At 50.2% G+C, this 15,220-nt stretch overlaps 1 protein-coding gene across 1 annotated transcript in view; it reads left to right on the forward strand.

Annotated features, from left to right (window-relative positions):
• Positions 1-15,220, forward strand: part of RHPN1 (rhophilin Rho GTPase binding protein 1) — a 47,379-nt gene that overhangs the window by 24,808 nt on the left and 7,351 nt on the right. Inside the window, exons 8-12 of the mRNA XM_025212736.1 lie at positions 635-822; positions 3,430-3,586; positions 8,174-8,293; positions 12,597-12,791; positions 14,013-14,101. Of these exons, the coding sequence (XP_025068521.1) occupies positions 635-822; positions 3,430-3,586; positions 8,174-8,293; positions 12,597-12,791; positions 14,013-14,101 (749 nt within the window). The remainder of the gene's footprint in view (positions 1-634; positions 823-3,429; positions 3,587-8,173; positions 8,294-12,596; positions 12,792-14,012; positions 14,102-15,220) is intronic.

The following is a 15,220-nucleotide window of genomic DNA, read 5'->3' on the forward strand; positions in this document are numbered from 1 at the left end:
TGTGTTCAGTTTTCAGGGGGAAATTGGGACAGTGTCACTGCTTGTTACCCCAAGAGACTTGAAAGGTTTGTGTAGCGTGCACCCCAGACTGCCCACTCCTGACCTGTAGCTCCCCCACTATAGCAGGACCTGTTTTTAATGTGGAGATAGAGTCACTCTTCCTCTCCCTCCTCCCCGCTCTGATTTTGGCAGCAAGGGACAGGAGGGGATGAGTGGCTGGTAGCAACTCAAGCCCTGCTTCCATGCAGCACTGGAGCCCAGGGGCTCATCCCCTCTCTTCCCCTGCTGCTGGTTTCAGAGCTTGGTTGCCTGCAGGATCACAGCAAGGGGCAGCAGCTGCACCCTCTTGGCTGTGGGACACATGTGCAACGAGTCCTCTTTGCTGCGCATATATCCCCGCCAAAGAGGAGTGGACGCACTCCCCTTGGTGCTATCATGGATCCCCTCTTTTGTGGAGTCATGAGATGAGAGCACCCCAGAGTGAAGTGATGGGCATATTTGTACCTAGGGAATGCTGCTCCCCTAAACCCACTAGTCTCACTGATACAGACACGGCCACTTCCTCCCTTTACTCCCAAATGATAACAGAGGGATCCTGAGGAGCATTTCCCTCTAGCCTCTTCCCTTTATGCAGGTGCATTTAACTACCTGAAGGAGAACTTCTCCAACGCACCCAGCCTGGACATGAGTGCCCCCTCCCTCAATATGCTGGTGCACCTGATGATTGCCCAGGTGCAGGAGTGCGTCTTCGAGAAAGTCACGCTCATCCACGCCCAGGACGACTTCCTCACTCAGCTGCAGATCGCACAGGAAGCCGCCAGGGTATGTGGGCCTTGCTGTTCTCCACACTCAGCACAAGCTTTGTGTCTTAACAGAGCCAGCTGTGGGGTTGTGGGAAGAGAGGAAAATCATCGGGGATGGAAGAAGCAAGGTAGTTCTTGGAGGAGATGCAGCCCAATTGTGATCAGGGGTGTGGCAAGCCCACAGGGGCAGGTTTGGGAAGACGCTGCAGCAAGCTGTCATCTCTGCTATGAGCAAGCGAAGCTGTACAGGCTGGATGTGCTCACTGGGCCAGCGTGTGAAATGCAGCAGCAAGCCAGCCCTGCAGAGGAGCTAATTGGTGCAAGCAGCCCACTCCAGGACTTGACTTAACTGAATACATTTGCTGTACACTTATAGATAAAATCGTAGAAAACGAGGGTTGAAGGGATCTCAGGAGGTCACATCTAGTCCAACCCCCTGCTCAAAGCAGGACCAGCCCCAACTACATCATACCAACCAAGGCTTTGTCCAGCCGGGTTTTAAAAACTGCCAAGGATAGAGATCCCACAACCTCTCTAGGAAGCTTGTTTCAGTGCTTTACTGCCCTCCTAGTGAGAGTTTTTTTCCTAATATTCAACCTAAACCTCCCTTGCTGCAACTGGAGCCCATTGCTCTTTGTCCTGTCATCTGCCCCTACTGAAAGCAGTCCAGCTCCATCCTCTTTGCAACCCCCCTGCAGGGAGTTGAACGCTGCTATTCAATCCCCTCCGAGTCTTCTCTTTAGACTAAATAAGCCCAGTTCCATAAACCCTAAAGGAATCCCCTGCCACGTGGGGCTAAGGCAGGGATGGTGCTGCTATAACAGCACTGTTTAATCTTTGTGATAGAATTAGGCATGTACCCGAAACAGTGGGTAAGCTCCTAAACCAGCCCCCTGCACCACTTTGCATACATCACACTAAATGCCCACCCAGATACATGGGCTACATGTAGAACCAAAATAGACGTGGAGATCATAAGCTGCCCGCTCCCCAGTGCCCTGTAATAGCCAATGTTTCCTTGCCATGCTAAGACAACTTTGAGGCAGGTGCTGAGCCAGGGGGATGCCTTGGCTTGGAACAGTGCTGCAGCATGTCCTCTGAACAACACTTTGTCTCTTATACCTGTGCTGTGTGGACAGGGCATGTAGGAAATGGGTGGCCAAGCTTTTTCCTTACCTCTACCATTTCGGGCTGATTCGTAGATGTAGGGTTGGAAGGGACCTAATAGATCTGCTAGTCTGACCCCCTGCCCGGGGCAAGAGAGAAAACTGGGCTCAAATGACCCCAGCCAGGTAAACATTGAGCCTCCTCTTAAAGACCCCCAGGGTAGGAGCCATCACCACTTCCCTTGGAAGTTGGTTCCAGATCCTAGCCGCCCTGACAACGAAGTAGTGCCTTCTAATGTCTAGTCTAAACCTACTCTCTAGCAACTTATGGCCATTATTCCTTGTTACTCCAGGAGGCGCTCGGGAGAACAAGGTCTCTACCAAACCCCGCTGGTCCCCCCTAGTAAGTTTATAGATGGCCACCAGGTCCCCCCTCAGCCTTCTCTTGTGGAGGCTGAACAGGTTCAGGTCCCGTAGCCTCTCCTCATAGGGCCTGCCCTGCTGTCCCTGGATCATGCGGGTGGCCCTCCTCTGAACCCTGTCCATGCTGGCCACATCCCTCCTGACGTGCGGCGCCCAGAACTGGACGCAGTACTCCAACTGCGGCCTGACCAGTGTCGCATAGAGGGGGAGGATCACCTCCTTGGCCCTGCTTGTGATGCCTCTGTGGTTGCAAGACAAGGTACGGTTAGCTGTACTGACCGTGTTCTCGCATTGTCAGCCCATGTTCATCTTGGAGTCAATAATGACTCCAAGATCTCTTTCTGCCACCGTGCTTTCGAGAAGGGAGTTCCCCAACCTATAGGTATGCTGCTGGTTCCTACTGCCCAAGTGCAGCACCCTGCACTTGTCGGTATTGAATCCCATCCTATTTTCATTTGCTCACTCCTGTAACCTATCCAGGTCCTCCTGTAATCTGTCCTTCCCTTCTAGCGTGCCCGCCTCACCCCAAATTTTGGTGTTGTCTGCAAATTTAAACAGGCTGCTCTTCACCTCGTCGTCCAAGTCGCCAGCACGAGAGCTTTTGTTTTTCCTACTGCGCTGGTCCAAGCACTACATTAAATGCAGCCAGACTGCAATGCAGTTCCCCAGTCTTCTAGACTTGGCATCCAACACTAGCCTTGAAACACGGGCTCTACTCCCAGCTCTGCCACAGTCTCACCATGGTCTTTGTCACGTCACTCAGTAGCTCTCTGTTTCCCCTCATACAGAAGATTGAGCTCTTTAGGTAATGATGGCCAACTAATGCTAAGTATTGGTATAGTGACCCTGAGCATACTGAGTTTGGTGCCTAACCCGGTTAGCTGCACTATAGAAAGTAAGAGATGGTGGGGGCTTGATTACCCAAGCACTCCTTTCCAACTCTGGATTTCTTGTCCCTCCATTTTTTAGTGCTGTGACCACCCTAGACACACATATCTCAAGCAGTGAAGCTACTGGCCTGTCCCGCAAGCCTCCCAGAGCAGCTGGTTTTTCTAATAGAACTTGCTTGTAGACTGCCTGTGTCTTCACATTCACAGGTTGAAGATGTTTACTCCTTGGTGCATCAGACCATGACGCAGGCCCACGTGAAGGGTTACGTTCCTTTCTCCTGGACCACCATGGTCCACGTCAAGTCGGAGCATTTCAAGGCCTTGTCCCACTACTACACTGCCATTGCACTTTGCGACTGCCCCGGTGAGTACTGCTTATAGCTGGCCCTACACTCACTCGGGTCTCAGGTGCTGTCTGTGGCTCAGATCACAGTAGCAGCTGAATGCTGGACCTCTTGAGGATCCAGTGTGGAGAAGGAGGAAACATAAGGGCTATGCAGAGGAAGTACAAACACTGAGTTGCAAACAGCATGGTCTGTAACCTCACTTATTGACACCAGCGTGGGTGGAGGGGTACATCTGGATCTTTCTTGTGTGCTGCCTGTACAAATGTTTTGCAAAAAAGCCCTTAACACTGGAGGGAAGACAGCAGGCACTGTGTTTTGAAGCAGCCACAACTGGCTTGCTGAGAGGTGGTAGTACCTGTGACAGTCAGTGGACTGTCAGTGCAGCTGCAATAAGAGGCACTCCCATTGGCATGCTGGCCTTAGTAGTGCCAGTGTGTGCATCATGCTGTCTTTGTGAAGCTGCCACGGTAAGACAAGAGAACTGTTGTCCTCAAAGAGTCCATGTTAGGATGATGGCAGTGACTGGGATCTGAAACGCTGGGGTTCAATTCCCTGCCTGGCCACAGAGACTCCCTGTCTGGTTGCAGTTCCTGACCCCTTGCCTTTCCTTCTTACCCTAGACAGAGACATACCTATAAATAAATCAGAGTATTAATAGACTCCTGACCCCAGGTGAGTCACTTGGGTGCATCTACATGGTGCTGTAGTTGCCAGCTGAGCTAGCTCCAGAGCCAGGAGCAGTAGCCCCCCTTGAATGCAGTGTTCAGCCCTTCTGGGGCACTGTGTGGATGCAGCGATACTGCTTCCAGGACCTAAGCTGGTAAGTCTGCAAGGCATTTTACTAGGTTGTGCAGGCACAGGAGCTCACTCAGAGCTATCCTGGATATTTCAACACAATGTTGCAGTGTGCCCCATAGACCCACCCAGAGTCTCTCCAATTCCATTTCCTACCTGCAAAATGGGAAGGGAACCAGAAGTCGTATGTCTGGTCCATTCCTCCTCACCTGATAGTCCCCACCGGTCTCTTCCTACGTGCCTGTACAGTGCTGAGCATGTTTGAGTTGAGTCGCATTAAAATAACTGTCAGACATCTGAAAAACATGTTTCAAAAATGAAATGGTCAGCATTAGTTTTGCAGTGGAACAGGTGCCTGATAGCAGCCAGGCCTGGTTCCTCCTTCAGAGCACTCAAATCCATCTGCTGCCCCATACACAGAGTCAGCCCTCCAGGATGATACGAGGGAGCAGGAAGCTTGCAGTTGGGCGGTTGCTCTAAGGAGCGTCCTTGGATTTCCCCTGAGCAGTTACATGCTGACTCGCTCCATGTGCATGTTGCAAATGAGAGTGATGGGCAAGAGAAAAAGGGGTTCTGAGTTAGTGGGTCAGAGCTGGGAGGCAGCTTCAGGAACTGAGGGTAACATGGCTGTGGGGAGCTCAGTCAGTAGTGAGAGAAGCAGAAGATAAAGGGTATCAAGCCTAGTTGTCCTTGCTGGGTGTCATTGAGCCTCTTTCCTGGACTTCTCCTAAAATGCATGCCCCATTCATACACACCAGTTGCTTTTGCTAACAGCAAGGCAAGGTCAGTGGTGGAGACTCACATGGCTGCTTCCTGTCCACTCTAGGTTTTGGAAAGGCTGTGGGTGTCTTGCAGGTCAGTACGAGTATGAATCCACCCCTCTTCAGAGTAACAGGCCATCAGTGAGCTCTTTATGTCAAGTGCTAATCCCCAGCTAGTGCTTGCAAAGGAAAAGTCAGTATCTGGCATGTCAGCCTGGCTGCCGACTTCAGACCAGGTGGGCATTGCAGGTACTGCTAGTGAGTGGGGGTTTCAGAGTCTCTGGGTTTGTTTCTACCCTGCCCTCGCTCCAGGCTAACTGAGCCCCCAGGATTTTCTCAGACCAGGAACCCTCCTTCTGGCTCATTTATCTCCTCAGATCCCCTGCAGTCTCCTCTGCAGGGGTTTTTGAAGTTTATCAGAACCAAAATGCAGTAACAGCAGCTTCGGCTGAAAAATAAATTTTTGAGAAATAGCAAAGACTAGATGTGGTGTCTGAAGGGCTTGTAACAAGACAGATCTGTATCAAGGATCATTCCTGTGCGGGCCGGCTCCCGATCCCGTCCTTGCCAGGTGCGAGCCGGGCCTGTCTTTGTGCACGCAGGCTGTGGCCAGCAGCCCGGGCACGCAGGGCCGGAGAAAACCGCGGAGCGGTTTGGTACGCAAGTGCTAGAATCAGTCACGGAGGCATAATGGTTGATTGAAAAGATTATTTACTTACACCGAAGATGGTCGCGGTGTAGGCTGGACAGCTTTCCAGGCGCAGCTTCGCTTGAGTCCTCGTTGGAGGACTCTGACAAACTCGGTTCTTTGACCCCGGAGTGGTTTAGGCTCCGCGGGTTCGGCAATTCTTTCCTCACGGAGTTGCTGAATCTCCGTGGGTTCTGTTCGGTTCCCAGGTCCCCCGGAGCTGTTAAGACTCCGTGGGTTCAAAAATTGGGTATATAGGATAGGGATACGTCTAGGATTGCGCTCGGCGACGGGGAGAGGCTAGAGGCCGTTCAGCAATTGGGCCTCCGGAGTTGTTAAGGCTCCGCGGGTTCGGTTCAGTAATTAAGCCTCTATTGCCTTCTTAAGAGAGACGCGTTGGGTTCGAAGGGATCAGCAGTGTGACCCTCTCCATGTCTCTCTCTCCTGGTGTTCGTGGAGTCCTCTTGGGCGGAAACCACTCAAGCTTTTATACGGCTAGCAAGCCAATCGCTAGCCACCACGTGTGCATAATTTAGAACCAGCCAATACTGTGGCATGAATCTAAATACAAATGGCGGGAACTCCTTTGCACCGTGCATCACTATAATGCAAAAGAAATGCACCATGCAAAGAAAGCTTCAAACTGGCGGGAAACACTCTTCTGCACGCGGGTTCTCCTATTGCAGAAAACTCCACCGTACAAAGGAGCTGCAATTTAGTGGGAACATAATTTAGCGGTGCCGAAGCACACACAATCAAAAAATCACAACTTTGGGTTGTGACAATTCCAAGTGTCCAGCATTGTCCATAGGGTCTCTTTGTCCTGAGACCTGCCTTCTTTGGGATCATGGGTAGTCCCCTTTTGTCACTATGAGCTAGACCCCAGCAGGAGGCAGAGCTTTCTCCAGTGAATTTGATTTTTTTTTTTTTTTTTTTAATAGTGAATACTTGAGGAAGCCCCCACATATATGGCCTTGTTCTGAATAGCCTTACTCATGCTAAAATCAACAGCAAACTTTCAATTTCACCTCTCCAAGGAGGATTTCATTTGGCTTTTATAATCTAATCCAAGGAGGCCCACAGTCCCTGGGCCAGAAACTGGATCCAGCCCACAGAGCTGTCATCCCCAAGGGTTTGAAAATTTGATGGTGGGGGAGTGGTGGCAATGTTAATTGTTGCTCCCCTGCTGCTAAATTTCTGGAGCCGTAGGGAGCCCATCAGGCCCAATCTGGCCTAGGGCCAGTGCCAGGTAAGGACCAGGGTGGGGCAGAGGGTTCACGGCTGGGGTTGAAAGTTTGGGCAGTACTGATCTAATTGCTCAGCCTGGCTTTCCTGCTTGGGTGCTAAACACCTTAGGGCAAAGGCTTTTTTAGCCCGTGTGAGGGCAGTGCCTTGCACTGAGGCATCCAGGTCCGAAAGTATGGGTACGTGAGAGAGTGCCCATGAGGTCAGCAAAGGTTTGCGCATCATCTGCTTTGCAGTAGGCACCTGCAGGCACTCTCTTTATTCATGATGAATTGCAGGGTAGGTGCATAGGCAGACAAGGTTCCTTGGGTGAATTTGATATCTTTTATTAGACCAACCCAAATAGTTGGAGAATAGTTATTAAGCAAGCTTTCGAGTTCAAAAACCCTTCATCAGGCTAAGGAAGCTTCAGCAGTTGGTGTGTGCTCTTCCTGGATGGAATGAAAAGGGTAGGTGCAATGCACTTTCACTGCGGCACAAGTTTCCCTGTGGGTCAGGGGCATGCCCATGGGCAGTTACTGCAGAGTAACAATGCGCTATCAGTTCTCACCCTAGCTCACCTCGTGCTGGCTTGTTTGCATTAACAGGCTCCCCAAGAACCTGCCATAATATTAACGTTGCCAGCCCAGAGGAGGGCAGGGTCTGTGTTGTCAAGGCCCCGGGGTCACATCTCGGGTAGTCCTTGCTTTGGTGTCCCATGTCAATCTTAATCATCTTGGTTCTGTGTTACTTAGTTTGATATAAATATTATCAGCCTTTCTTTTACACACCTGCTTTAGAAAGATACTGGGAAAACCAGGAGACCTGCAATGTGTCTGTAGCGATGGGTGCAGTTTAAACTGCCTGCCCCAAAATAGGAGTATGTTATGTTCTTTCCTTCCCCTTCTTTCCAAGTCTTTCCGCACCCTTAAATCCCGAGTCCTGTGCCCTGCCCCTGGGTTTTTAGCATAGTTACACTGCCATAAATGCACCCACCCTTTAAAGTGGGCAGCTCCTGCATATTCACTGTGGAGGCTTCTTATTTCCCCTGCCTGGGAATCCCTGTCTGTCTGGCCCTGGCTAAGTGATGCTTTGAGCATCTCCTGAACTCGTGTGTGCTTGCTTCTTTTGCACAGTGGCATCTGATGCCAACCTCCCGGAGCATGAGAAAGTCTTCATCCAGTTCCACGTCACCATGCCAGAGGGACCTTCTCTTCGCGTGCTGCTGCAAGACCAGGAAGAGAGAAGGAAGCTGGGTAAGCAGCCTGCCTCACACCAGTGAACTTTCTGATGCACAAATCTCAAAAGCCCCATTGGGCCATCATAGGCCGTACTTACGTTTACTGACTTGGGTCAGAGAGCTGCCAGGGTGACTTTAGAGCTGTGTGCTCTTGGCAACTCTATGTAGCTTTTTCTGGCTCTGCTGCAGCTGCTGTGCCAATTTGCTTCCAATCAGAGAGGGGTGTAATGCTGCCTGAATTGGGAGACATTCAGCTTATCCTACATAGCTCTGTTAGCAATGATCAAGGTAAAGATAGTATCCACAGGGCCATATGGTTGTGTAGGATGAGACCTTGTCTGTACAGCTCTGCCTGTTCTTTGCTGGTGGCTCTGAAAAGGACAGGTTCTCTGGTGGCTGTGACGTGACGATGCCAGGATTCTCCTTTTCTGTGCTCAAACTTTTGCCCGTACGTTCTCTTCCAGTCGGGCATGGGCTGATTATTAGGTAGAGTCCATCAGGGGTTGACACTTCTTCAGTCCTGTTTATTCAGCTGAAGTTTTGTTTTAACATCCTGGCCTAAAGAGATTGAAACAATACCAAGCTCTGTTCTCTGGCTTGAGTTTGTCATCTCTGCTTTACACACATGCACACACCAGGATATGAAAAATGAATACATTTGCTCCCCTCTTCTTTGGGGAACAAGGATACCTCAGACACAGACTACTTAAAAAATAAAATAAATAGTGCCACCCCCCCCTCCCTTCCACCATGCTAAGCATGATCTCCCTGAGGCTACCAACAACTTCAATGCCTCAGAGCACTGCAAGTAGTAGTGAAAAGGATGATGACTGTCACTTCGCACTCCCAAAAGAAGACAATAGCGATAGAGTCAGATACCGTAGTTCCTCACAGAGGCTGGAGATAGGGAACATAATAAACCACTCCACTTATTGTTCAGCAACTCCTATTTTTAAAAAAATGCATTGCAGATTTCAGATTTCTACGCTGCTTTCTCCATAATTTCACATTAAATTTGCTCAGTTTGTGCTTAATGTCTCTACTTAATGCCTCCTAAGGGGAGAACTGGAGACATTAAATGCATAATTCTCAGCTCTCCCCTTAGGGTCAGAGTGCCAAGATGAACTTTCTTGTTCGTACGTTGTCAACAAAGAAACATCCTGCAATGAGGATTCAGTTCCCAGGGTGCTGGCAGTCTGAAACGAGATCTGGCTCTCACAGAGCTGGGTTGGCTCGGCAAGGTGAATGGGAGACAAAAGCAGGAAAACTTCCCTTATCTCTTAAAACGCACCAGGGAGAAACTGTAATCTAGGAACTTTCCAAAGTTGAGCTCTCTCCCAAGGTCCAATCCAGCCCTGCTGAACTCACTGGGAGCCTTTTTATTTGGACTGTATTGGGATGTGGATTTGCTTCTAGTGTCTGTGAGATGGCACTTTGAGTTTAAATGTGGGGTATCCTCAGGATGGTGGGGCCAGCATCAAAGGGAGTGAGAAACGAATTCATCCCATCTTGCCTTTTTGAAGCAAAAAAGCAAAGGTATGGACTGTAGACAATGGCTATTCTGCCCGCCCCTCACAAAGATGAAGGGGCCAGTCCCCAGCTGGGGTAAGGTGGCACAAATTGTGCTGCACAACATCACTTGATTTCATGATGATTTACACCAGCTGAGCAGTTGGCACTCTAACACTTCTCTCCCAGCAAGATAAGATGTTCCTGTTTTAATGCTAATAAAATTGAACATCCCCATGCTGTCTGCTCCCAGCTCAGAGGAGAGAGAGCAAGCTGCAGTGGCAAACATCCATACTACGATTCCCTCTTTGTTTTGCATCTCTCTCAAACCACCGTTGTGGCTGAGTTATAACTTCAGTGACCCCTGACTGAGCACGTAACATTCAGCCCCCAGCCAACCAAGTGAAGCCAGTGGTCAGGGCACCCTTTATCTTCAGCTAAGCAGTTTTCCGGGAAGCAACGCCAGTGCTGATGGCTGACTGAACAGGGACTATAGAAACCTGACCTAATGTTCTCTGGGGGACTGGAGGGAGTCTCAGGATCCCAAGCTGATGATTAATTAAAAGACAAAATAATTATCAGAGAACTTGCAAGCCTGGACACGTCCTGAACGTTCTTGCTCAGCATCACCCACTGACTCAGTCCCTGAGTGTCTCTGCACTGTAGTGGGGAAAATAAAAGCAAAATAATCATGAAACCAGGTCGCATTGCCTGAGATCCTGTGTGCGCCAGATAATTGTGGACTTTTCCTGCCTCCCTCGTTGTCTGTATTCATTCAGTCTGGTCTGACAGAGCATTAGACATGTCTAGTTCAATGATTTTTTGTTCCCCTTCCTCAGTAAAGAATAAGGCCCAGTGACGTTCATCTCAATAAGTGACCTTCAGCACAGAGGCTTGTTTGCCTCCATTTCTCAGCAAAATTTGATCCCATTTTTGTGACACCTGAGGAAATCCAGAATAACTCCTGAGTTAGGGTGCCACCATGTGTCTTGAAACTGGAACTACCAGCTTATAATTGGCCACCAGTCCCTGGCTCTTTCTCCCATTCCTTCCAGTGGTGGGATACTGGTACCAGTGGTCAGTGACTCTGAGAATTTAAGGGGAGAACATCGTTAGCTGGACCAGTCTCATCATGAGTTGGACTAGTGAGCATAAATGCTCCTGCATGCTCCTGGTTGTAGCTACTTTCAGAGCAGTATGATGGGAAGTCCAAAGATCACGCGACTTAATTACTGAAAGGGAAAGGAGAGTAAATAATAGGTGGCACAGAGGGTTAAAGCATTCAGTGCCTCTATTGCTTCAGCCTTCCTAAAGGTTAACCACAGCCAAATACTTCATTTAAGCAAGAGGATAGGAGTGCAGACCAGAATAGGAAGGGTATTTCTAGGAGACGGGTATTCAAGATAGCAGAACCCAGGGAATGTCACCCAAAAGCACGTAAGGAACGAGCTGAGGCTATCTCTGAACCAGCAGAAATTGTCTTTGGGAATTCATAGATGACAGGGGACACCTGCAGAAGGGCAAACATGCTATACAGTATTATAGCCCCAGGGACGGATTAGAATAAACTATTACACAATCATCTTATAAGCACCTGGAGGTTAGGATGCTGATTTAAAACCCAGCCAGTGTGGGTTTTCTCCAGAATAAATACGGTGATTTAAAAACCAGCCAGTGTGGGTTTTCTCCAGAATAAATACTGTCAAACCAGTCTCATTCTTGGCAGGCGGAGTGGTTTAGTACACATGGGAACCAGCAGTTGTGGTGTAGCTTGAATTTTAGTGGGGTTTGGAGAACACTCACTTGATGGTCTCCTGAGCACGTGAGGGAAATAGGCTAAAGATAGACTCTCTTACTATGCTTGGAGTGTAGCGATCTGCAGCTTGTTTAGGATTTGGGAGGACATTTCAGGTAGGATCTTGCAGGGTCTGGTTCTGATCCACACTTATTTTTATGACTATCTTGGATGGTGGCATAGAGAGGACACTTAATTTCTGGAAGACACTAGGCTGGCAGGGGTTGCAGGTGCTTTGGAAGACAAGGTTTGAGTCCTAAATGATCTGGGTAAATGGTTGAACTTTAACAAAATGAAATTTCATGAAAAGCCACCAGCAATTTTTCATGAAATTTCTCATGCAAAGCGCCGGACTTAAGGTATACAGGCATTCGGCTGCAATAAGGCAGTGCAGGTGAATACAATAACTAGCTGGGCCCCAAAACGGCAGAATGAACTGGCACGGGTGGACTCGTGAATGAGTCAACAGTGTGATGCTCGGGGGGGTTGTTAGAGAATAGTGATAAGTTAACTGTATCCACAGGGGACAGGGCAAGAAGCCTGTAGCTTAATTTTCAGACAAGCTGTACGTTGAATATTAGGGAGAACTGTTTAGCTGTCAGGACAGTGAAGTACTGGAGCAGCCTCCCTAGGAAGGTGGTGGAGTCACTGTCTGTGAGTTAAGAAGAGGGTAGACAGATCTGCTAGGGATGGTCTAGGTATAGTCCTCCTGCCTCAAAACAGGTAGGGGCCCAGGTGACCTTTGGGAGGCTCCTAGTTGTCTCACTCCTGTGATCCAAGCCAGATCTTGGGACCTGCTCCGTGTCGTGTCTGTTGAGTACATCCTGGGAGCCCTGCGGGTGCTGCCACGAGCTGGGACTGGCCCGTTCCCAATTTATATCGAGAGATGCAGGAAGTCAAACCGTTGGTTCCCTGGCTGTGAGGTTATTGCGGTGGCCTGGCACAGACGCACCGGTGGCTCGGGGCAAGTGTCACGTGGCATGGAGGGGTGCGTGAAGGTCTCTGTGCTTCTTAGGCAAGGCTCATCTGAAGAAGGCCATCATGAGGCACGAGGAAGCCATGCGGATCCATGGGCTGTGCAAGATCCTGAGGAAGATGGATATCCTCCAAGAGGTGCTCTCCTTCGCTCACAAGCGCTCGCTGAGCAAGTACTCGGACATCGACCACGAGGAGGACTTCTTCGAAACCGGAGATGCCCCCGACATTCACCGTAAGTGCTGTAGTAGGGCACACCGCTGACGTGTTCTCATCGTTAAGTTCCCATCCCGTCCTTGGCAAAACGAATGGGTCTATGGCTTTGCTGGGAGTGTTTGTACTTCTGACTGTGAGAAAAAGGCAGCTGGTTACTCTGCCACATGGACCAAGGGGGTGGACATGGTTTAAGAACCAAGCTAGAGAGACCACCTGTCCCTCCTGTCTGGAAGGAGCCAACTATTTGCACGTCTGTGGGTAGAAACGTCACCGTAGGAAGCGGCATCAGTCAGACCAGGGTGTGCCTGGGACAGCTGACCCGCTTCCTTGGGTGAAATACGTTGCCCTTTGCTGCAGGACAGTGGGAGGCATGTGTAGTCTGGAGAAGACAAGACAGAGGGAGATTGAATAGCAGCCTTCACCTCCCTGCAGGGGGGCTGCAAAGAGGACGGAGCTGGGCTGTTCTCAGTGGGGGCAGGTGACAGGACAAGGAGCAATGGGCTCAAGCTGCAGCAAGGGAAGTTGAGGTTGGATATTAGGAAAAACTTTCTCACTAGGAGGGTGGTGAAGCACTGGAACAGGTTACCTAGAGAGGTGATGCAATCTTCATTCTTGAAGGTTTTGAAGACCTGGCTAGATAAAGCCCTTGCTGGGATGATGTAGTTGGGATGATGTAGCTGAGCAGGGCGTTGGACTAGATCTGACCTCCTGAGGTCCCTTCCAGCCCTCATTTTCTAATTCTGTGTTCTCCTGGTGCTTGGGGTGGCCCAATCCTGCGCACCCCAGGAATTCCCACACAAGATTGGGCCCCTCCAGCCTTGGGAGCACCTTCCTAGCTGCACCCCCCACCCTCACACAGAGATGTACCCATCAGATTTCTTGGGTACGTTTTGGTAAACAGAGAAGCGTTGACTTTCCCCTCTCGCTCGGGGTTTCCCTGCTTACCGACATGTGCCCTGGAGATCCCGAGGCAGTGAAAGGCAATGTTCGTTTCCACCCTGTGACATTTGCCTCGCAAAGCACTCAATGCCCTTTTAAAATATGAAGACACATCCCTCCTCGCTGTTTATTTGCCTCAGCTGGGGGCCTGGGCCTGGGCCCGCCCTGCCAGCCTGCTGTCTCAGATGGTTTGAGCTTTGCTGGTGCCCGGTCCCGAGTCCATCGGGTGGCTTGATGTATGAGCAGTGCCTGCCAGTTCATCCATACAGCCGTGACATGTCTCTTGTGGTTTTGATTTTAGCCAAAACGCATCAGAGACCAGAAATCAAATCTCCCAACTTCTCCCAGGCAAAAGTGACTGACATCTTCCATCGACTGGTACGTACAAGGGTGAGAGACAGCCTGATGCGCGGGCTCCTATCACACTGAGCAGCAAACCTGCCGCAAGCCCATGTTTAGCTCTGAATACCGTGGCTGTGAACCTAGGGAAAGCACTAAGAGTTGACTCTCCTCCTATGTTGTCTCTTCTGTTTTTTGGGTCGAGGTTTTCCTTAAACCAGCGATGATAAGACCTTGAGAGTTTTCCCCTAATATAAAACCTCAGCATTGAGACACCCTTTTTATAAACCTGTGCCTAAAGGCTCTGATTCATGTGCAGTCAGATCAAGGCTGAGTTGCACACGCTGAAGGCATGCCAGGCAGGGACCAGCTGAGACCATACTGGTGAACAAGTTAAGAGGCTGTGACTTGGATGACTACACAGTCCGGTGGGTGGCGAATTGGCTGGAGGGTCGCACCCAGAGAGTCGTGATGGATGGGTCAGTATCGACCTGGAAGGGTGTGGGCAGTGGGCAGTGGGCTCGGTCCTTGGACCGAGTGGGCAGTGGGGTCCCGCAGGGCTCGGTCCTTGGACCGATACTCTTTAATGTCTTCATCAGCGACTTGGACAAGGGAGTGAAATGTACTCTGTCCAAGTTTGCAGATGACACAAAGCTGTGGGGAGAAGTGGACACACTGGAGGGCAGGGAACAGCTGCAAGCAGACCTGGACAGGTTGGACAAGTGGGCAGAAAACAACAGAATGCAGTTCAACAAGGAGAAATGCAAAGTGCTGCACCTAGGGAGGAGAAATGTCCAGCACACCTACAGCCTAGGGAATGACCTGCTGGGTGGCACGGAAGTGGAAAGGGATCTGGGAGTCCTAGTGGACTCCAAGATGAACATGAGTCGGCAGTGTGACGAAGCCATCAGAAAAGCCAATGGCACTTTATCGTGCATCAGCAGATGCATGACGAACAGGTCCAAGGAGGTGATACTTCCCCTCTATCGGGCTCTGGTCAGACCGCAGTTGGAGTACTGCGTGCAATTCTGGGCGCCGCACTTCAAGAGGGATGCGGATAACCTGGAGAGGGTCCAGAGAAGGGCCACTCGTATGGTTAAGGGCTTGCAGACCAAGCCCTACGAGGAGAGACGAGAACCTGGACCTCTTTTCAGCCTCCGCAAGAGAAGG

This window comes from Alligator sinensis, unplaced genomic scaffold (assembly GCF_000455745.1).
Source record: "Alligator sinensis unplaced genomic scaffold, ASM45574v1 scaffold1054_1, whole genome shotgun sequence".
Classification (NCBI taxonomy): Eukaryota; Metazoa; Chordata; order Crocodylia; family Alligatoridae; genus Alligator; species Alligator sinensis.